General features: G+C 66.1%; 3 protein-coding genes across 4 annotated transcripts; 1 reads left to right on the top strand and 2 right to left on the bottom strand.

The window, feature by feature from the left end:
- Positions 1–75: 75 nt before the first annotated feature.
- SNRNP70 (small nuclear ribonucleoprotein U1 subunit 70) lies at positions 76–9,235 on the bottom strand. The gene is given in 11 exon segments (XM_054015034.1): positions 76–913; positions 1,298–1,385; positions 2,966–3,067; positions 6,540–6,581; positions 6,584–6,620; positions 7,152–7,233; positions 7,333–7,384; positions 7,535–7,589; positions 8,093–8,155; positions 8,336–8,492; positions 9,155–9,235. Coding segments are annotated over 10 exon segments (1,314 nt in total). The 5' UTR covers positions 8,483–8,492; positions 9,155–9,235; the 3' UTR covers positions 76–267.
- On the bottom strand, positions 8,792–10,714 carry LOC128829569 (uncharacterized). Its single transcript, XM_054015029.1, has 3 exons — positions 9,904–10,714; positions 9,155–9,836; positions 8,792–8,823 (listed from the first exon to the last, which is right to left on the bottom strand). The coding sequence occupies exons 1-3, from the start codon at positions 10,132–10,134 to the stop codon at positions 8,792–8,794; spliced, it is 945 nt and encodes a 314-aa protein (XP_053871004.1). The 5' UTR covers positions 10,135–10,714.
- A 726-nt stretch (positions 10,715–11,440) lies between these two features.
- On the top strand, positions 11,441–15,856 carry KCNA7 (potassium voltage-gated channel subfamily A member 7). 2 transcript variants are annotated; one of them, XM_054015044.1, is made up of 2 exons: positions 11,441–12,812; positions 14,069–15,856. In XM_054015044.1, exons 1-2 carry the CDS (start codon positions 12,237–12,239, stop codon positions 14,957–14,959), a joined length of 1,467 nt encoding a protein of 488 aa, XP_053871019.1. In that variant the 5' UTR covers positions 11,441–12,236; the 3' UTR covers positions 14,960–15,856. The 2 variants fall into 2 exon arrangements, with proteins under 2 accessions (XP_053871019.1, XP_053871020.1); XM_054015045.1 differs by having other exon boundaries at positions 11,441–12,861; positions 14,085–15,856.
- Positions 15,857–21,503: the final 5,647 nt, after the last annotated feature.

Here is a 21,503-nt window from a genome sequence, read left to right as displayed (position 1 = left end):
CTGACCCCCGGGTCCCAGGGCCCGCTGCTCTGGCCAGTCCTAGCCCAGCCCCCCCATAACAGCACCTCACGGCAGAACCATTAAAACCCTTTTATTGTGGTTAAAGAAAAGCAGATGTAGCCGCGCGGGGCTTTATACAGACATGTGGCATGGGGGGGGCACACTACAGAAACTGGGGGGACAAAAACTTACCCACCTAAAAAAAAAAAGGGAGGTGGCCAGGCCGGGCTGGGGGCTGGCCCCCCGTCTGGGGGCAGGGGACGCCCCTCACTCCAGGGGCGGCTCCAGCAGGTACCCGTTCTCCGTGGACATGTAGCCGTCTCCGGACTGCATGGACTCCTGGTCCAGGAACATGTCCTGGCTGGTCTCCTCCAGCGGCTCGGCCATGCCGTTGTCCTGGCCGGCCCGTTCGTCCCGCTTCTCGGCCCCCCGCTCGCCGCGCTCGCCCCGCTCCCGTTTGTGCTCCCGGTCCCGGTCCCGCTCCCGCCGGCGCTCCCTGTCCCTCTCCCTGTCCCTGTCCTTGTCGCGGTCCCGGTGGCTGCGCCGGCGGTCCCGTTCCCTGTCCCTGTCCCTGTCCCTGCCCTTCTCCTCGCCCTCCAGCTTCAGCTCCAGCCTGTCCAGGCCCAGCTCGCCCAGCGCCACCTCCTCGGCCTGGGCATCCCCCCCCTCGGGCAGCTCCTCCTTCTTGTCACGTTCCCGGTCCCGGTCCCGCTTGCGCTCCCGGCTGCGGCTGTGCCGCTTCCGCTCCCGCTCCTTGTCCTTATCCTTGCTGCGCTCCCGGCTCCGCTTCCGCTCCTCCTTCTCCCGGCTGCGGGTGCGGCGCCGGCGCTCCCTGGACCGGCTGCGCCGGCGCTCCCGCTCCTTGTCCCGCTCCCGGCTCCGGTCCCGCCGGTCCCGCTCACGCTCCCGGTCCCTGCGGGGAGAGGGGCCCCGGGCGTCACACAGCTGGCCCAGCCCCTGGGCCATCCAGGCACCCCATCTCTGCAGGGCCAGGCAGCGGACAGGCCCATGGCCCACCACGCTCCCACAATGCACTGGGATAGGGGGCACTGCAGACACCCATAGCCCTCCACGCTCCCACAATGCACTGGGCCATCCCTGCCCCCTCCGGCCAGCAGGGGGCACTGCAGACACCCACAGCCCTCCATGCTCCCACATGCTCCATGCACTGGGTCATCACTGTCCTTCCCCCAAACTCTCCTCTAGGCCCCACCCCACCATGCCCCTTGGCAGGGGGTCTGGCCAACACGGGCTGGGGGCACGGGGTCCCCTGGGGCACAGTCTGCCCCCCACTCACCGCTCGTCGTATCTGGAGGTGTCGTCTCGGCCGGAGTGCCTGATGTTGACATCTGCACCACCCCTCCGGGTGCCCCCCAGGCCACCACCTACAAAGAAAGCGCAGCACTTCAACCCCTGCCCCCGGCAGGGATCTACGGGACCAACTCAACACCCCCAGCGGAGGGAAGGGGGGGTACTATACACCTCAAAACGGTACGCTGGCACCCCCATATTCACCACTGCCCTGTACTTATGCTCGGCTGGGTACTGCCTGGTGAGGTCTCGCTCTGCTGACCATTAAAATCCTATTGGACTGTAGGAAGTTGGCTAGGGGGGTGTTACTGAAATAGGTTGCGAGGTTGGGAACACCCACAACCAGCCGTTCAGGTACCACAGCGTGGCCGGCCCGGGAAGGGGAATCCACACGGCTTAGGACCGTCACGGGATCCGTGGCCAATGAAGACACAAGGGAGGCTGCTTGACTCACGTCCTAGCACAAGACCTTTCCAGCAAGCTGGAGGAACCTAGAACGGAGGGGAAGTGACATCATCAGTTGCCCTCACTCCTCGGGCTGGATTAATGCAGGGGCTGCAGCCCAGGGCCTCGGGCTAAGGGGGGCCCCCGCAGGCCTGGATGTGGCCTGCTGCTTCTTTTCATCCGGCCCAGCAAGTCCCCGAGCCTCGGCACCTCCCCGGGCTTGGAGCTGCGAGCGCCAGCTCGCCGACATACCCCTACGGCCCCTAGGCAAGGGGCGTTCAGGGAATCTGCGTGCTGCCCCCGCAGCTCCCATTGGCCAGGTACCATGGCCAATGGGAGCTGCAGGGGCGGTGCCTGTGCACAGCGGCGGGGCCTCTCTGCCTAGGGGCCAGACATGTTGGCCATTTCGGGGAGCAGCGCAGCGCAGAGCCAGGGATCCTGCCTTAACCCTGCTGTGCCGCCGCCTAAGAGCCGCCCAAGGTAAGTGCCTCCCAGCCACAGCCTGCACCCCAACCCCAGCCCTGAGCCCACTCCAAACCCCCAGGGGCCCCACAAAATCTAAGAGCCCCGGGCCCACAGGAGAGCTAATCTGGCCCTGCTCACACCTCAACACCTGGAAGAACATCTGGACAACAAAGACTTGGAATGGGGGAGGTGGTCCTAGGCTGGAAAGGAGAATCTACCATCAGGGTGAGATGATGCTCGATTCCAACCGTGTCTAATTTATGGAACTCAGATTGCGGTGGGAGGGCGGTGGCCCGGGGCAGCGCCCAGGACCAGCTGTCTGGGCCCACACCGGCCACTGCAGAAGCCACAGAGGGCCCAGAATCCGTGACATCTGTGAAAGACTTCTGACCAGGGCAGGACCGTAGAGCTCTGGGGTCCTAGGCTGGGGAGAACTGGCTGGTGTCCCCCCGCCTGCGGGTGGCTGTGTGAGTGCAGGACCTGGAGGGGTTCGCAGCTTGTCAAAGGGAGCCTGGGCTGGTTAGACAGAGGGCTCAGCGGTCCCCCTGGGGAACCCGTCACAGGGTGGGTGGGGAGCTCCCGGCAGGGGACGCCGAGGGGTGTGCCGATTCCCTCCAGGTTATGCCACGGCACCGCAGGCCTGACATGGGGTCGCTCTCCCTGCTCTGTGTTCCGGCAGGGCAGGTGCAGGAAGTGAGGTGCAGGGCGGCGGCGGGGGGGGGGGGGGGGGGATGTCCTTACTCACCCAGCCTGCGGGGACGCCAACCCTTGACTGTCCGGCCTCTCTCCACGTCCACCAGCACCCTCCTGCCGTCAATTTTCTTGCCGTCTGCGTGCTTGTATGCCGCTGTAACAGATTGGGGTGTCCACAAGGGCGGGGGGGAGGGCGCTTCTGTTAGGCACAGAGCTCACACACAAGCCCGCCCGCCCCCCACCGGACACACACAGCTCCCCCCACCTGCCCCGTGGCTCCCCAGAGCCGGCCGAGGGGCTGCCCCACCCTGCCGTGGGGTAGCTTGCCCCGAGATTCCCACCCCCCCGTGCTGCCTAGACTTCAGCAGCTGGGTCCACGCCAGAGCACAGGACGCCCCGACCCCGTCGAGGCCGGAGATCCGCAAGCCACGGCTGCTGGGTTGAATGGAGCAGCCCCTCGCCCCCCAGCCAGCCCCCCAAAGCTGCAAGGAAAGGAACGTTACCGACAAGTCAAATACCTGCATTTGCCCCCTGCCTCCTCCCCGATGCCACGCTCGCTGCGTGGGACCCGGGCAGCCCCGTGGGGGGTAAACCCCTACGAGATGGGGGTATACCGCCCACCGCTGCTGCCCACCCCCCGCCCCAGCCAGCCAGCTAGCTAACCCCGAATCCGCCATGCATCCCCCCCAAAGCAGGAGGTATTACACCTACAGGAAGGAGGGAGAGGAATCTGTGTACAACCAGGGGTGGTACGCGCAAACGTTTTCCAGTCTGGTACCCGGCTGGCACTCCCCCCGCCGCCCCCCGCCAGTCACGCCCCTGCCGCCCCCCCGCCTGTCGTCACCAGAGGAACAGAGTACAGATCCCTACGTGGCGGCTACAGATGGCACCGAGGCAACAGGGGGGGAGGAGGGGGCGCTAGACGGGCACCGCTCACGAGAAGGAAATAAAAGCGTTTACCTGGAGAAACTACTTACAAAACATTTCAACTTAGCGCCTCAACTCAACGCATCAGGCTGCTAGCGTGGGCGCGAGAGGCCGGGCTCCGCCCCCGTGCCCCCGGCCGGGGCACTGGCATTTTGGGGGGGGTGGCGTGGCTGCCAAGCGACACCTCGCTGCCTTACCTGTCTCGGCAGCGGCGTAGGTGCACCCCCCACGGGAGGTACGTTCCCCCTGGCCCCGCCCGCCCTCCTGCCCCCCGCAGGAGCTGGGGCACTACGGCATTGAGGGGACACTTACCAGCCCCACAATGGCTCAGCTGGAGCCCCTACCCGGCCTGGCCGGGGGGGCCAGGGCAGGATTCCTCCCCTGCCCCCTCGTTGCCAGCTGGCTGTCCACTCAGCCAGAACCCCGAGGGGGCAGGGCAGAGCACCCTAGCCACAGGGACAGGCCCCCCAGACCACCTCCGTCCAAGGCACTAGTGGGGAAACCTGGCCCCCCGAGAGCCCCCCATGCCAACAGAGCACACCCCCGGGGAGAGGCAGATCCTGCGCTGCCCTGGCTAGAACGGGGCCTAGATGCTGCTCGAGCGGGCCGGGCTCCCAGTTCCGTCCCAAGGGCCGTGTCTGTCCGTGGTGCTGGTCCCGGCCAGGAGAGGCCGTGGCTTACCTGAGACCAACCTATTGTCACCTTTCTACCAAGCCACCCTAGACAGAACCTCTCCCCCTAACTGCTGACCCCCATCAGGGAGAGTGACTGCTCCACCCCCAGCGCCTGGGCCAGGCTCAAAGAGACGCTCGATCCCTGAGATCAGCAGGGCTCTGTTCCCTTGACACCACCCGTCACAGATCCCGGCCTTCCGGTCGCTGGCCAACTGGGACCCAGTTCAGCCAGCCCTGCGCCCTCCCCCGGGTCCAGAGGTCGGCAGCGTGGCTGCTGGGGACAGGACTTCAGAGCTCACGCAGGGAGATATTGTAGGTCCTACACAAACGGGGGCAGACCCGTCCCCTTACACGGTCTGATGCAGAGGGCTCATTAGGGACTGGAGCCGGGCTGGGTTTAGGCTCTCGGCGACGCCGCTCGAGGCTGGTGGCCTGCGTGGCAGGGCGGCTCTGCCAGAGAGCTCAGCAAGCCAGCACCCCGGACCCCATCCCTGCATGGGGCAGGCGGGTTCGCCAAGCCCAGCCCGGCTCAGCGCCCACGGGCAGTTCTACGGGGCGGGCGCGGTTGAGAAGCCGGGAGTGTGATGTGACTAACGCTGCCCTGGGCTAGTGTCGCTGCGTGCCGACTGCCCGCGGGGTGGGAGACCTGTCTCTGCGAGCAGCGGGGCACCGGTGCGAGGCTCAGCCGAGACTGACGCCCCAACCGAGCCCCGGGCGTGGGCCACGGAGTGGCTGGCTGCACCGGGGGCACCAGAGGAGCTATTCTACCTCACCTCGGCAGCCTGGTGGGAAAGGCTAAAGGCAGGACTCGAATATTCCCTGCCCCGCTCAGACGTGACTGAAAGCTCAGAGCCCACCACGGCACGGCCCACCCCGGGCAGCGAGATGCCCGAAGGGAGATGGGGTAGCTCGAGCAGAGAGCGCCCCTGGCTGGAGAGGCGGAGCCACGATGGACGGACTGGAAGGGGATCAGGAAGTCGCCTGGGTTGCGGTTTCATTGGGGGGATTAAGAGTCGGACAGATGCAGCCGGCGCTGCGAGCTCCCCCTCAGCAGTGCCGGCACTGGCGCGCGGGCGGGACCGAAACCCAGCCCTGGGACATATTCGAGTCCTGCTTCATCCGCTGCGGGGAAGCGCCCTACACAGGGTGACGTCTGGCCTGCCCTCCCCTCGCTACCTCCGGCGGGAATTCGGAGCCTGCGCCCCCCCCCCCCCCCGTCCGGTCTCCGCCCGGCAAGAGAGCGGAAGCCGGACGAGAGAGCAAGCTTCTCCGGTCCCCACCCCCACCGGGAGCTGCTCTGACCACGCTGGGTGCCTACCGCTGCCGTGGCCTGGCTCGTGTATAGGTGTAGGGGTGCTGTGAAATCTTACCAACATACAAACCCTTATACCAATACACTGAGGTGTTGTATGGGGGGAGCATTAGCATCAGCTGCAAGCCAGCAGTGGCAATAGCCATCAGAAAGGTGGCTGCAGTGACAATAAGAACACAGAATTAATACACCCTCTCCCGCCAGCATCGTCACAACAGTCACTAGAGCCAAGACGCACCTGCCCCCCCCACACACTCGAGCCGAGCCGCTCCCGCAGCTTCGCCGCTTCTGGGCTCAGCCCTGGGGTGGGGGCAGCTCGTGAAGCTCAGTGGTTCGGGGGGGGGGGGGGGGGGGGGGGGGGACACACACAGCGCTGAGCCCGTCGGAGCACACGCACCCTCTCACACGCCACGACCAGCAGCACCCTGATTACATTAATCTGCAGTTATGGGAGGGAGGGGCACCCCACCTGTGGGGGTCACCTCGGCGTTACCCTCTGATGGCCAGCCCCCAGCCCCGCCTCCGGCGTTCACATCGAGCTCCGTGGGGGGAGAGAGCAGAATAATGGAACCTGGGTTTGCGCTGGCCCCGCGCCGGCCCTGCGCTCCGTTACTTACCTCCGGGAGCTCGAGGGCCGGGAGCGGGCCGGCACGGAGATGGAAAACATGCGCTTTAGGGAGAGGCAAAGAGGCCCGGGCTGAGGCGGTACTTACAGTGCATGTCTCGCTCGTGTTCATACTCGATGAAGGCGTAGCGCGCGGCTTTCCGGAACGCTTGCTGTACACCATGTAGATCTGGGGGGGTGGGGGGGCAGGTTAATGACCCAGACGCGGCCCCTCCCACACACGCGCACACTGCTTAGCCCCAGCTTCAGTCTGACACAAGCCACTGCCCACAGCACCTTTCGTTGTGCTGGTTAACTCGCCGCAGACCAGCAGGGGCGCTCATGCACCGATTGGGGTCTGACACACCAAGATGGCAGCCTCATCAGAGCCTTCCTGGCCAGGGGGTAGCCTGGTCCCAACAGGGCACCACCAGGATAGGGAGAGCCAGGAACACCCTTCACCGGTCTGAAACCCCACAAAGGCCCTGCCAAGCAGACCCAGGGGGAAACTTCCCAACCCAAAACCTGGGGGTCAGTTAGACCCTGAGCATATGAACAGGCCCCACCAGCTAGACAGCAAGGGGACTGGGGACCACCTCAGAGCAGTGTTCACCCCGGCCCGTGTCCCATCTCCAGCTGTAGTTGATCCTTCACAGGAAGGAAAACCCAGCCACATCTGGCCAGTTGTGCCGGGGGGAGGGGAGGGGGAAATGCCTCTTACCCGTTTGATGGGGCCATAGACCTCGAACTCTCTTCTGAGCTTGGATTCTGTCGTGTCGTAGTTCTGCGGGACAGAGGACAGGCTGGTGAACCAGCTGTTGCTGGCGGCAGGTCGGGGGTAGAAGCAGGTGCCCCGGGAAGGGGCTGCCAGGCAGCGGGAGGGAACTTACCACTCTAGCCACAAGAGGGTTTTGAAAGCGTCTCCCTGGGCGTTGGGGTCGTTGTGCGGGTCCCCTGGATGGGGAGAGAACAGGGCTAGGCACGCGGAACAGCAACGGCTGATGCCCCCCCAGCCCACGTTCACCTCCCAGACGTTCCCAGCAGGTGGGAGTTAGATCAATCCCCCCGCCCCCCATGGTGATGGGGTCCCCCCCCGACACTCACACATCTTCAGCTCGTTCTCCACCTCCTGCTGCCTCCGCTCAATCTTCTCTCGTCTCTGCAGGAAGGAAAGGAAGGGGTGACGGGCAGCGACTCTCCAGAGAGGGACCCCAGGACAGGATTCCAGGGGGGCTCAGTCACTAGCACCCCCTGAGGCTCTCAAGTGCCGTTGCACTTACTGCTTCGTCCTCACCCCCTTCCGCAGGGCCGTTACCTCCAGTTCACAGACGGGGACACCCAGGCACTCCCCGCAAAGTTCACACAGGGAGTTAGTGACAGAATTACCAGCGAGAGAACCCAGGAGTCCTGGCTGCCAAATCCCTCCCCGCTCCCCTCCCAGAGCCGGGGAGAGAACCCAGGAGTCCTGGCGCCCAGCCCCACGAGTCAATCTCTAGACTATATGGGAAAAGGGATTCTCTTCTGTTCTCCCTTGGGTATCTTGCAGCAGAGTGCCTCCCCAGCTCGCCCCTTCCCCACACAATCCAGAGCTGGTTATCTGGGGGGCGCACGCCCACATCCCTTGAAGGATGGGCTGACCCCCATGCTGGCAGAGAGCCGTACCTTCCGCTCCATGCGCTCCTCGCGGGTCTCAGCGCGGGTGGGCGGAGGGGCATCGCGTGGGTCCTGGGCGGGGGAGAGAAGCGCGTTAGCAGGGCATCAGGCGGGTGGGTGGCACAGAGATGGGCGGAAAGGGGGGGGGGGGGGGGAAGCCTGGCGGCTTTGGAGCAGAGAACAGAGGTGATGAGGCAAGCAGCTCTCCCCCCCCTCCAGCCAGCGCCGCCCTGCTGGGGAGGCCGAGCTCACCTCGAACTCCCGGATGTACGGCGCGATGCCGCAGTAGGGCTGGTTGTGGTGTTTCTCATGAGGCAGCTTCTCCAGAGGGGGCAGGTAAGGGATGGGGTCTCGGGGGGCGAAGAGCGCCAGCAGGTTGGGGGGCAGGAACTGCGTCATCTTGGGAAATCTGCTGGGGGGAGGAGATGCCAGATCGTTAGATCCCACAACAAGTGCATCCCTGCCCCCCCCCCCCCCCCAAGTGTGTGGGGTCACGCCCCCTCCAAACGCTGCCAACTTAGGGGGCAGCTAAGCCCCTCCCTCCTCCTTTTGTGGGGTTCTGCTTCCCAGCAGCCCCCCCCCCCATATCTCCCCCATGGAAGCAGCCAGTTCCTGGGCAACCCATGTTCTTCTTCTGCTCCCCCCACCATGGGGTTCCTCATGCCCCCCCCCGCTCCTGGGGTAACCCCCCTGGTCCACCCCCCACTGTTACTTCTGGGCCCCGCACTCCACACAGGACTCTGCCCCCCCCACATCCCCCACACCCCTTGGGGCACCCTCCAGCCCCTCCCCCCACTGCTCCCCCTGGGCCTCCCCCAGCCCGCGCACAGGCCCCCCTCCCCCTAGAGCCTCCTGCTGCCCCCCCCCGGGACCCCCCCGGCCCCACTGCCCCCCCACAGCCCCGCCCCCCACTGCCCCCCCACAGCCCCGCCCCCCACTGCCCCCCCACAGCCCCTGGGGCCATTGACTCCCGCCCCCCCCGTGCCCAGCTCCCCCCGCAGGCTGCCCCACGCCCCTCCCCCCGCTCGCTCCCCGCGGCGCCGCGTGACCCCCCCCCCGCCCTTCGCTCACCGGCCGCGCCGCGCTCGGCTCCTCCCGCTGCCGCCTGGTCGGGGCCTGCTCCCTGCCCGCTCTGCGCATGCGCAGCCCCGTCACCGCGTCCGGATCCCTGCGCCGCCGGGACTCGCTCGGGGGCGGGGGAAGGAGGCGCGAGGCCGCGCAGCCTCCCCACCATCGACGGGCTGATCCCTCCGCCGCCGGCAGGAAAAGTAGTGCCCGAGCGCGGGGCAGGGGCAGACCATAATACTCGCCGCCGGGGGCGCTCCTGGCGCCATGGTGGTGACCCCCGACCTGCGCTATGGCAACCGGGCCATGACCTCTGACCTACTCCTAAGCAACAGGCCCATGACCCCCCGACCTGCACCATAGCAACTGGGCCCATGACCCCTGACCTGCTCCATAGCAACCGGGCCCATGACCCCCAGCCTGCGCCATAGCAACCAGGCCATGACCTCTGACCTGTGCCATAGCAACTGGGGCATGACCCTCCGACCTGCGCCATAGCAACCGGGGCATGACCCTCCGACCTGCGCCATAGCAACCAGGCCATGACCTCTGACCTGCGCCATAGCAACTGGGGCATGACCCTCCGACCTGCGCCATAGCAACCAGGCCATGACCTCTGACCTGTGCCATAGCAACTGGGGCATGACCCTCCGACCTGCGCCATAGCAACCAGGCCATGACCTCTGACCTGCGCCATAGCAACTGGGCCCATGACCTTGACTTGCCCCATAGCAACCTGGCCCATGACCCCCAACCTGCGCCATAGCAACCGGGGCATGACCCTCCGACCTGCGCCATAGCAACCAGGAATATGGCCCCTGAGCTGCGCCATGGCAAACTGGGCCCATGAACTCGACCTTTGCCATAGCAACCGGGCTATGACCTCTGACCTGTGCCATAGCAGCCTGAACATGGGGAAGGCAGACCATAATACTCACCCTCAGTGGTAGGCCTGGAGCCATGCTGATGATCCAGACATGCTCCATAGCAACCAGGGATATGGCCCCTGACTCGCGCCATAGCAGCTGGGGTAACGACCCTGACCCCAGCTGGGCTTGGGATACAGCCTCCTCCGCCCCGAGAGCAGGGCCCCGTACGCCCCAGGCCTGGCACCGCAGGGTCACCGGGGGCCCCGTACGCCCCAGGCCTGGCACCGCAGGGTCACCGGGGGCCCCGTACGCCCCAGGCCTGGCACCGCAGGGTCACCGGGGGCCCCGTACGCCCCAGGCCTGGCACCGCAGGGTCGGGAGGGCCCATACGCCCCAGGCCTGGCACCGCAGGGTCACCGGGGGCCCGTACGCCCCAGGCCTGGCACCGCAGGGTCACCGGGGGGCCGTACGCCCCAGGCCTGGCACCGCAGATGGCTCTGGAGCAGAGATGCCCACAGAGGAGCAGCAGATGGCGCTGGTAGGCTGTGTGAGGGGCACAGACGCCCCTGGACAGAAACCCAACAGGACTAGGAGAAGGACCAGGGATGGGAGTGTGAGGTGGTGAGGGATGTCGGGCATGTTAGAGCAGGACTCCTGGGTTCTCTCCTCAGGGAGAGGACGGGCATCTAGTGGTTGGAGCAGGGGGACTCGGAGCCAGGACGCCTGGGTTCTCTCCCCGGCTCTGGGAGGGGAGTGGGGTCTAACGGTTAGAGCCTGGTGTATTGCATACACACAGGGAAGCTGACACAGTCCCTATAATTCAGGTAAGGGCAGAAGACATCCCACTAATTAATAAATTAATTAACTCTGTTGATCACACCCCCACTCTCTCCAGGCAGGTTAACACCAGCCATTCCTGGGCACTTATGTCATACCTATTAACAGATTATTTTCTTATTACACAGTTATCTCTTGATCCCTAACGCTTTGTTACTTGGGCGTGATTACCTCTCTCCTCCTGACACTAGATTAATTAACCCCATCTCGGTTAACGAGCTTCCATTCGAATCCAGGAACAGGAGGCCCAGAGGGAGACGCCCCAAAGGGAAGCGCTCATCCCCTTGGGCGTTGGCATCTCAGTTTTATGCTTGTTAATTATTCTCTGATTTTACAAATGGCGGGAATAGAACCCAGAAGTCCTAGTCCCAGCCCCCCTGCTCTAACCACTAGACCCCTCTCCCCTCTCAGAGCCAGGGAGAGAACCCAGGAGTCCTGGCTCCCAGCCCCCCCACTCTAACCACTAGACCCCTCTCCCCTCTCAGAGCCAGGGATAGAACCCAGGAGTCCTGGCTCCCAGCCCCCTGCTCTAACCACTAGACTCCCCTCCCCTCTCAGAACTGGGAATAGAACCCAGGAGCCCCGGCTCCCACCCCCTGCCTCCATATCATCCCTGGGAGCTGTCTGCCCCCTGTTATTTTTAGTGCCCTCGGAGCCGAAGGGGCAGCAGGGTAGGGGCGGGCACTGGGGTTTGGCACAGGGGCGCTGGAAGTTAGAGCTGTCCTGAGAACATGACACCTCCCCGGGCTGGGAACGTGTTTACAGCCAGAGATCCCGGCCCTTGGCCTCAGGGACGGACGGACAGACAGATCCTGGGCTCAGAAGGCAGGGTGGGCCGGGGGGGTGCAGAAGAGGGGTGCAGGGAATTGTCAGAGCAGAAAAGAAAGGGTGAGAATAGAAGAGAGTGTATGTGGGGGGAGATATGGTGTGAATGTGGGAACGAATCAGGGCGGGAGCAGGAGGGGGTACGGGCTGAGCGTGGGAAGGAGGGAGCGAATCGGGGCCAGAAGAGGGGGTACGGGCTGAGCGTGGGAAGGGGGGAGCGAATCGAGGCCAGAGGAGGGGGTACAGGCTGAGTGTGGGAAGGGGGGAGCGAATCGGGGCCGGAAGAGGGAGTACGGGCTGAGCGTGGGAAGGGGGGAGCGAATAGGGGCTGGAGGAGGGGGTACGGGCTGAGCGTGGGAAGGGGGGAGTGAATCAGGGCCGGAGGAGGGGGTACAGGCTGAGTGCAGGAAAGGGAAAGTGAATTGGGGCCAAGGGAGGTGGGAACACGGTGTGAGGGAGGGAACGAATCAGTGGAGAGCAAAGCAGGGGCACCCACGGTGGGGAACCCCCCCGTCCCGGCCCATGGCCACCGTCGCCGGGCCCTGACCTCCCCCGCCATGGAGAAGCCGGCACTGCCAGCGGGGGGACCCGCCGAGGCGCCCGGCCCCTACGTCCCGTGCCTGCGCCGGGACTGCTGCGAGCGGGTGGTGATCAACGTGGCGGGGCTGCGGTTCGAGACCCAGGCCAGGACCCTGCTCCGGTTCCCCAACACCCTGCTGGGCGACCCCCGGCGCCGGCTCCGCTACTACGACCCACTGCGGGGCGAGTTCTTCTTCGACCGCAGCCGGCCCTGCTTCGACTCCATCCTCTACTACTACCAGTCGGGCGGGCGGCTGCGGCGCCCCGCCAACGTCCCTCTCGACATCTTCCTGGAGGAGCTGAAGTTCTACCAGCTGGGCGAGGAGGCGCTCAGCAAGTTCCGGGAGGACGAGGGCTTCGTCAAGGAGGAGCAGCGCCCGCTGCCCGGGCCCGAGTTCCTCAAGCAGGTCTGGCTGCTCTTCGAGTACCCGGAGAGCTCGCAGGCCGCCCGCATCATCGCCATCATCTCCGTGCTGGTCATCCTCATCTCCATCGTCATCTTCTGCCTCGAGACGCTGCCCGAGTTCCGGGACGAGCGGGACATGTCGCTGCCGGTGAGCGAGGGGGGCCGCGGGCCCGGCCCTGTGGCTCCACCGCCCTGCTGTGTGCCTGCTGCCCCCCCCCGCGGCTCTGCCGCCCTGCTGTGTGCCCGCTGCCCCCCCGCAGCTCTGCTGCCCTGCTGTGTGCCCGCTGCCCCCCCCCGCGGCTCTGCCACCCTGCTGTGTGCCCGCTCCCCCCCCGCAGCTCTGCTGCCCTGCTGTGTGCCTGCTGCCCCCCCGCAGCTCTGCTGCCCTGCTGTGTGCCCGCTGCCCCCCCCCGCGGCTCTGCCACCCTGCTGTGTGCCCGCTGCCCCCCCCCGCGGCTCTGCCGCCCTGCTGTGTGCCCGCTGCCCCCCCGCGGCTCCACCGCCCTGCTGTGTGCCCACTGCCCCCCCCCCCCGTGGTTCCACCGCCCTGCTGTGTGCCCCCTGCCCGGCCCTGCGGCTCCACCGCCCTGCTGTGTGCCCCCTGCCCGGCCCTGCGGCTCCACCACACTGCTGTGTGCCCCCTGCCCGGCCCTGCGGCTCCACCGCCCTGCTGTGTGCCCCCTGCCTGGCCCTGCGGCTCCACCACACTGCTGTGAGCCGGCTGCCCCCGCCGCGGCTCCACCGCCCTGCTGTGTGCCCACTGCCCCCCCCCCGCGGCTCCCCTGCCCTGCTGTGCACCCGCTGCCCCCCCCGCTGCTCCCCTGCCCTGCTGTGCGCCCCCTTCCTGGCCCTGCGTTCCCTTCACCCCACCACCAACCCCATCCCAGCCTCCCCTCTGCCTGGAGATCCTGTTCGAGTTCTGGGACAAGACGGACATCTCGCTGCCGGTGGGTGGGAGGAAAGGGGGACCCCTAAAATGCCAGCACCCCCCGCAACTCCCCCCCCCAGAGCTGGGTGAGAGCCCCGGAGCGCTGCCTGCTTGCGGGGGGCCTGGTTCCTGGCAGACTGGGTCAGGGATGGTGCTGACTGGCCTGGCTGTGTGGGCCCTGTCCAGGAGCAGCCTGCAGATTATCAGCCCTGTGCGGTGCCAGCCACCCAGCCCCCTCTGCCCCCTCCCACCCCCTGGGCTGGGTGACCTCCCCCCACCTTGCTCCCAGGCTGCTGGCGCCTGGCGGGGGCGGATAATTCATGTAAATTTGCTGACGCTGCTGGGGGGGTGGCGGGGGATTCCCTGCCGGGAGGCGGGGATGACCTGGGCTGCATGCCACCTCCTCCCCGCAGGCCAGACTGCCTCCCCAGCTGGGTTTCCCCCTGACCCCTTCCTCCATCACATGTCCCCGCCAGGTCCCCCATCACCGAGCTAACAGCAGCCACATGCACACCCCCAAGAGTCAGCTGGACGACCCCTTCTTCATCGTCGAGACCATCTGCATCTGCTGGTTCTCCTTCGAGCTGGCGGTGCGGTTCCTGGCCAGCCCCAGCAAGCCGGCCTTCTTCAAGGACATCATGAACATGATCGACTTTGTGGCGATCATCCCCTACTTCGTGGCGCTGGGCACGGAGTTCGCCCGGCAGCGGGGGGTGGGCCAGCCGGCCATGTCGCTGGCCATCCTCCGCGTCATCCGGCTGGTCAGGGTCTTCCGTATCTTCAAGCTCTCGCGCCACTCCAAGGGGCTGCAGATTCTGGGCCAGACGCTGAAGGCCAGCATGCGGGAGCTGGGTTTGCTCATCTTCTTCCTCTTCATCGGCGTCATCCTCTTCTCCAGCGCCGTCTACTTCGCTGAGGCCGACCACGCAGAGACCAACTTCACCAGCATCCCCGAGGCCTTCTGGTGGGCCGTGGTCACCATGACCACGGTGGGCTATGGGGACATGTCCCCCGTGACGGTGGGCGGGAAGATCGTGGGCTCGCTGTGTGCCATCGCCGGGGTCCTCACCATCTCCCTCCCGGTGCCCGTCATCGTCTCCAACTTCTCCTACTTCTACCACCGGGAGACGGAAGGTGAGGAGCAGGGCCAGTACACCCACGTGGCCGGCTGCCCTGGCCGCCTGCCCTCCCCGTTGCTGACCGCCCGCCAGGAGAAGGCCTGCGGGAAGGAGGAGACATACTGTGGAGATGGGGCCCTGGCGCTGCCCAGCTCCCGGCTCCTGGACGGGATGGTGGCCTCGGCCAGCAGCCAGCCGGTCCTGCTGGAGCCCCAGCAACTGAACCGGGGTTTGGTGACCCAGGTGTGAACCTGCTGGCGCTTCTCCCCACCCAACTTCCAACCTGCTGCCCCCACCCCTCCTCGGCGCCTCTCTTGGGCGGTGGGAGACGAGATTGGGTCCTGGGTTTGGCCACTCTGTCTCTAACCAGAGTGGGGTGAGGGAATGGGGGGTGTCTCCTGGCACGGATACTGCCCCCCTCGCCTGGCCAGAAAGCTCCGGCTGCAGCCGGCCCGGTACCGAGGCCTCCCCCGCCCCCAGTCCCGTCTCCCGCTCCCTGACTGAGAGAGCAGCTGGCCCCCGGGGCACTTGCTGAGCTCACCTCAGCATGTTCTCGGGTTACATCTGCTGGAGAGCGCCCTGGAACATACCCCACGCCACCGAGCCCCAAATAGCAAGCGTGGGGATAAATAAGGGAAGGCGTCTTGCCAAGGTATCTGAGCGAGCTTTGCAGGGCAATACAATCTCAGCCGTTGGAGAGGTGGAGGGCCAGGGGCAGGGGCCGGGGAGGCGGCCAGAGCCCCGGGGACACTGTGACTATGTTTCATGTGCTGGACTGGGGTTGTCTCCCACCGCAGTGTCCCACTTCGGGAGCCATCCTTCCCATCAGCTCCAGATCTCAACTAGGGACATGCCCCGCCCACCCGGCCTCTCCCATGCTGGCAGATTCAAAGCTGGGGCCGGGACGGTTGTTTCTGCCGAGTGTGTCTCCTTCCTGCCCCCACCAGGTGCAGGGCGGATCTCCCCTGGAGACGTTTGCCTGGTAAGCTGGGCTCAAAGGCGTCAGCCCTTCCACAAAACCGGCCAAGCAAAGAGAAGAAAACTTGGCTCACGGCTTCCATAAGGGCGAGCTCCACACTGCTGCCCCGGCTCAGCCTCGACTTAACTCTGTCAGTGGGTCACTCAGCTTGTCCCCAACCCAACGCAGTCCAGGACCCTCCAGTCCCACAACCCTACGCAACTCAATCCCCTCCCAACCCAGCCCGTTCCCAACCCAACGCAGTCCAGTCCCCCGCAACCCTACACAGCTCAATCCAGCCCGTTCTCAACAAAACACAATGCAGTCCAGTCCCCTCAACCCTATGCAACTCAATCCCCTCCCAACTCAACCCAGAACATTCCCAACCCAACGCAGTCCAGTCCCCTCCTAACCCAACACAACTCAGTTCTACTCAATCCCCCAACCCAACTCAGTCCCCTTCTGGTCCTTTTCCAACCCACTCCAAACCCCTTCCAATCAAATGTTTTCCCCCAAACCCTGCAAAGCTGACACCTCCTGCAGAGTGCAGTTGCATCCACCAGGAGTTCGGGAGCCACCCAGGTGTCCCCGGCTTGCCGTACCCCCAGAATCAGATACCTCCAGCTTGTCCCAAGCTAATGGGTAACCTGAGGCGGGGAAAGAGAAGCTCAGGGGAGTCCCAAGTCTTAAACATTGGTGTTTGCCACACACAGAAACGCCCAGCGAGCTGGAGGGCAGCATAGAGTAGGAGAAGAGGGACATGGGATGGAGAGGGAGAAATCTCCGTCCCCCCCTTCCCCATTGTCCTCCTGGCTACAGGCCATCTCCCTCATTCGTTGTCTTAATTTTCGTTTCAATGGTCTTAAATGCTGGGTCGGAGAGGACAGTGGCACCAGGAACAGGCATGAATGTAAATGTGAGGAGACAGGCCTGTCGGGGGTGTGTGTGCGAGGGGCAGGTGGGGCCTACAGCACAATTACGGTGCAAGCGTGCAGGAACAACAGTGCATGTGGGCCCATGAGTAGTTACTGCTCTAACCATTGTATGACCACGCAGTCCCCCGTGGTGTCACGGCTGGTGTATTGCCCGGGCGAGCAGCACATCTGTTGGGCCACCTCGAAAGCAACGTGGACCACACAACCCAGACCCGCAATGCACCCAGGGGCAGCCACGGGTCTCTCGCTTGGTGCCCCCTTCCTGGAGGGACCCAGGGCCACCCCACCAGGGCCTCGCTCCGAGCGGCTACTCCGGAGGGACCCCAGCCAGCGCTTCCTGCCCAGCCCCGAACGTCCCGGGAACTGCTGCCCCCCCAGGACAGTGAAAGCAGACGCTGGACTCTGGACTGCAGGATGCAAGGTCCCCGGCGCTGGGTCTCCGCTTCCCAGGGGTTTGCAAAGAACGGCCGCTTCTTAAAAGGGGCTCCAGCCGCAGGGGCCTGCAGCCCGGCCGATCCGGGTCTTCTCCAGACGCGGGGGCTTTGCACAGAAAGGTCTCCCCCCGACGCCCGCAGTGCCTGCAGGACTTCGTACGTCGGCCCCTGAGCTTTGCGCTTTATTTATTTTTAACTGCAGATTATTTCTCGGAAAAGAGTTGTAGCCGAGATCGGGGCGCTGTGGTGCCATGTGCTGCTAGACCCTGACCAAAATCAGGGCCCCATCGCGCCAGGCGCTGCACAGACCCCAACTGAGATCAGGGCCCCGTCACGCCGGGCGCTCCCCAGACCCCAACCAAGATCAGGGCCCCGTCGCGCCGGGCGCTGCACAGACCCCAACGGAGATCAGGGTCCCCCATCATGCCGGGCGCTCCCCAGACCCCAACCAAGATCAGGGCCCCGTCGCGCCGGGTCCTGCCCAGACTCCAACCGAGATCAGGGCCCCATTGCGCCAGGCGCTGCACAGACCCCAACGGAGATCAGGGCCCCGTCGTGCCAGGTGCTGCCCAGATCCCAACCGAGATCAGGGCCCCGTCGCGCCAGGCGCTGCACAGACCCCGACCGAGATCGGGGCCTCGTCGCGCCGGGTCCTGCCCAGACCCCGACCGAGATCAGGGCCCCGTCGCGCCGGGCGCTGCCCAGACCCCAACCGAGATCAGGGCCCCGTCGCGCCAGGCGCTGCACAGACCCCGACCGAGATCAGGGCCCTGCCACGCCAGGTGCTGCACAGACCTCGACCGAGATCAGGGCCCTGTCGCGCCGGGCGCTGCACGGACCCCGACCGAGATCAGGGCCCTGTCGCGCCAGGCGCTGCACGGACCCCGACCGAGATCAGGGCCCTGTCGCGCCAGGTGCTGCATGGACCCCAGCCGAGATCAGGGCCCTGTTGTGCTGGGCGCTGCCCAGACCAACCACAAGAGACAACTACCGCCCTGAAGACCTCACGGTCTGAGCGGACTAAGGAGAAGGCTCATCCTCCCCACTTTACTGACGGGGAAACTGAGGCATAGAACGGTGCAGTGACTTCCCGACCCCATGGGGACTCATGCTTGGCCCTGAAGAGTTGGGGGGCAGGGATGGGGAGAGGGGCCAGATCCGGAGTTTGTATCTCTCCTCTGCGAGGCTCTGGATCTCACGGGGCCGGATTCTCCCCCGGCCGCCTCTGGACTTCAAGAGACTTCCTCCCGCGCGCCCCCCTTCCCCTGGACCCTCCCCCTCCACCCCCCGACTCTCCTGTCTCTTGGTGTGAAGACACTGGCCTGCCCTGATCGCCAATAAACCCGCCCGCCCCGTTATTTATTGCAAAGGAGGGATGGGAGTGTCTGCTGTCTCACTGCTCTGCCCCCCACCCGCCCCACGGCCTGAACGGAAACCAGGGGTGGGATCCAGCCCCACTCCCGCGGCCTGCCCCGGCCGGGATGGGGTGGAAATCAGGAGTAACCCCATGGCACCGCTCCATGTCCCCCAGCCTCCATCTCCGCGGCTGGCGTAACCCGGGAGGGACGCCCCCCACGCTGCCCCCTGCGGCCCCCCCCCGGCTGGGGTAAATCGGCCAAGCCAGGGCAAAGGGACCCGGGGAGTTCATGCGACGATTGCAGCCCGGCCTGGTGCCCGGGCGGGGAGGGGCGCAGAGGGCATCCAGGGTGACCGATTCCTCCCCTGCTCTTTGCTGGGGGGGGTGGGGGGTCCGTCCGTCTGTCCTGCTGAGGTGGCAGGGTTTAAATTTAGGCTGGCAAAATAGTAGGGATGCCGGAGGCCGGAGGGAGGGGGGTATTTAAAGGTACAGTAGCGTGGCCTGGCGGGGGGGGGGACAGTGGGTCGCCCCATGGGGCAGACGCAGGGGCCAATTTGTGCCCCTGCCCGGCACGGGTGGGGGGTGGGTGGCATTAAGAGGAGGAGCAGGGAGGGGGCGGCCGGAGGCAGGGAGAGACGGAGGGACAGGGAGGGAGGTGGGCCAAGCGATGAGGGGAAGGGCAGAAGGGCGTGAGCCCCCGCCAGTGGCCATGGCAGATCTGGGCCGCGCGAGCCCCCACCTGGCTGGGCCCCTCCCATCCCAACCCACCGGCCTCGGTGCCCCATGGGCGCGTCAGCCGAGATCTGCCCCCCAAACACTGCCCCCAAGGGTGTGAGGCCCTGGAGAGAGAGATAGATAAATGGGGTGGATAGATACATGGGGATAGATGGATAGATAGATAGGGTGGGGGGATGGGTAGATGGGGTGTGGGGAGCAGGGGGATATTGGGGTAACTGGATGGGGGTAGGGGGGTAACTGGATGGGGTGGGGGGAGCAGGGGGTATATGGGGGTAACTGGATGCGGGGTGGGGGGAGCAGGGGGATATGGGGTAACTGGATGGGGTGGGGGAGCAGGGGGGATATGGGGGTAACTGGATGGGGTGGGGGAGCAGGGGGGATATTGGGGTAACTGGATGCGGGGTGGGGGGAGCAGGGGGATATGGGGGTAACTGGGTGGGGCGGGGGAGCAGGGGGGATATGGGGGTAACTGGATGGGGTGGGGGAGCAGGGGGATATGGGGTAACTGGATGCGGGGTGGGGGGAGCAGGGGGTATATGGGGGTAACTGGATGCGGGGTGGGGGGAGCAGGGGGATATGGGGTAACTGGATGGGGTGGGGGAGCAGGGGGGATATGGGGGTAACTGGATGGGGTGGGGGGAGCAGGGGGGATTATGGGGGTAACTGGATGGGGTGTATGGGGATCACTAGGTAACAGGTGTTGATTGCTCCAGTCCCCATCGGGGGTAATTTACTGCTGTACCCGTTTCCCTGTGGTGCCCTCCCCCCCTGCCCTAACCACTAGACCCCCCTCCCCGAGCCGGGGAGAGAACCCAGGAGTCCTGGCTCCCAGGTCCCCTCAGCTGCCACTCCCCCTACCCCCCATTCCTGCGTCTGGTGCTTTTACGGGCCAGATTGGGATTTCCGGCCATAAAGACCCAACATTCACTCCTCCCGCCCCGGTCTGCCCGGCTGGGGGTCATTACCTGGGGGGAGGGTGTAACCAGCGGGGCTGGGGGGGGAAGAAGCCAGGAGCCCAGAACCCCAGCATCCCAGCAGTGTTCAGTCAGGGGGCCCAGTGCTGTGAGCTTCCCCACATCAGTGCCCCCTGGCGCCGTGAGCTCACCCACCCTTCCCTCCTCCAGCCCCACACCAGGGGATGGCAGCGGTGAAAGCCGCGACCCACAGCAGGTGGGGCCCGTCACTGCTCCCCCGGATAAGTGGATCCGGGTGGGGGCCTGGGGGTTACTCAAATCAAGATCAGCAATGGAACCCAGGAGTCCTGGCTCCCAGCCCCCCTCCCCCACTGTAACCCACGACTCCCCTCCCCCAGTCCCTAGTTGGGGGGGACGTGGCTGTGGGGCTGGCGGGGGAGGGGGAGGGAGCCCCTGAGACAATGAGCAGGTTTGGAAGCCAGCGGTTTCTCGCAGCATCTGCAGAACATCTGGGCGGCCCCTGAGGTGAGCGGGCCGGGGGAAGCACATCTGGCTGGGAGGTTCCTCAGCCGGCTGGGATCAGAACCGTGTGTCTGAGACCCTGCGCCGCTCCAGCCTTCAGGGGATTCCCTGTCACAGCCCCCTGCTGAGTCCTCGCCCCTCCCCGCAGCCCAGCGCCCCCTGCTGACCCCCGTCTCTCCCCACTCCCTGCAGCCCAGCGCCCCCTGCTGACCCCCCACCCTGCTCCCCGCAGCCCAGCGCCCCCTGCTGACCCCCGTCTCTCCCCACTCCCTGCAGCCCAGCGCCCCCTGCTGACCCCCCACCCTGCTCCCCACAGCCCAGCGCCCCCTGCTGACCCCCGCCCCACTCCCCGCAGCCGAGCACCCCCTGCTGACCTCCACCCTGCTCCCCACAGCCCAGCGCCCCCTGCTGACCTCCACCCTGCTCCCCACAGCCCTGCGCCCCCTACTGACCCCCCCGCCCTGCTCCCCGCAGCCGTGCGCCCCCTACTGATCCCTCGCCCTGCTCCCCGCAGCCCAGCGGTCCCCTACTGACCCCCGCCCCGCTCCCCGGAGCCCAGCGCCCCCTGCTGACCCCCGCCCCGCTCCCCGCAGCCCAGCGCTCCCCTACTGACCCCCACCCCTCCCCGCAGCCCAGCGCCCCCTGCTGACCTCCACCCTGCTCCCCACAGCCCCGCGCCCCCTACTGACCCCCCCGCCCCACTCCCCGCAGCCCTGCGCCCCCTACTGATCCCTTGCCCCGCTCCCCGCAGCCCAGCGCTCCCCTGCTGACCCCCGCCCCGCTCCCCGGAGCCCAGCGCTCCCCTGCTGACCCCCGCCCCGCTCCCCGGAGCCCAGCGCCCCCTGCTGACCCCCGCCCTGCTCCCCGCAGCCCAGCGCCCCCTGCTGACCCCCGTCCCTCCCCACTCCCCGCAGCCCAGCGCCCCCTGCTGATCC

This window comes from Malaclemys terrapin (genome assembly GCF_027887155.1).
Source record: "Malaclemys terrapin pileata isolate rMalTer1 chromosome 20 unlocalized genomic scaffold, rMalTer1.hap1 SUPER_20_unloc_3, whole genome shotgun sequence".
In the NCBI taxonomy this organism is placed as follows: domain Eukaryota; kingdom Metazoa; phylum Chordata; order Testudines; family Emydidae; genus Malaclemys; species Malaclemys terrapin.
The sequence above is the reverse complement of the archived record's forward strand: the minus strand, read 5'-3'. Positions and strand labels throughout refer to the sequence as shown.

What these genes read in the sequence shown, in the direction of transcription:
- LOC128829569 (XM_054015029.1), bottom strand. Translation starts at nt 10,134, where the DNA reads ATGGAGCATGTCTGGATCATCAGCATGGCTCCAGGCCTACCACTGAGG. An exon ending in CCCCGGTTGCTATGGCGCAG is followed by an intron (nt 9,837 to 9,903) that starts GTTGGGGGTCAT and finishes GCTATGGCGCAG; the next exon opens with GTCAGAGGTCATGGCCTGGT. An exon ending in AGCCGAGCGCGGCGCGGCCG is followed by an intron (nt 8,824 to 9,154) that starts GTGAGCGAAGGG and finishes TGGGGGGGGCAG; the next exon opens with AGTCCTGTGTGGAGTGCGGG.
- KCNA7 (XM_054015045.1), top strand. Translation starts at nt 12,237, where the DNA reads ATGGAGAAGCCGGCACTGCCAGCGGGGGGACCCGCCGAGGCGCCCGGC. An exon ending in TGTGGCTCCACCGCCCTGCT is followed by an intron (nt 12,862 to 14,084) that starts GTGTGCCTGCTG and finishes CCCATCACCGAG; the next exon opens with CTAACAGCAGCCACATGCAC.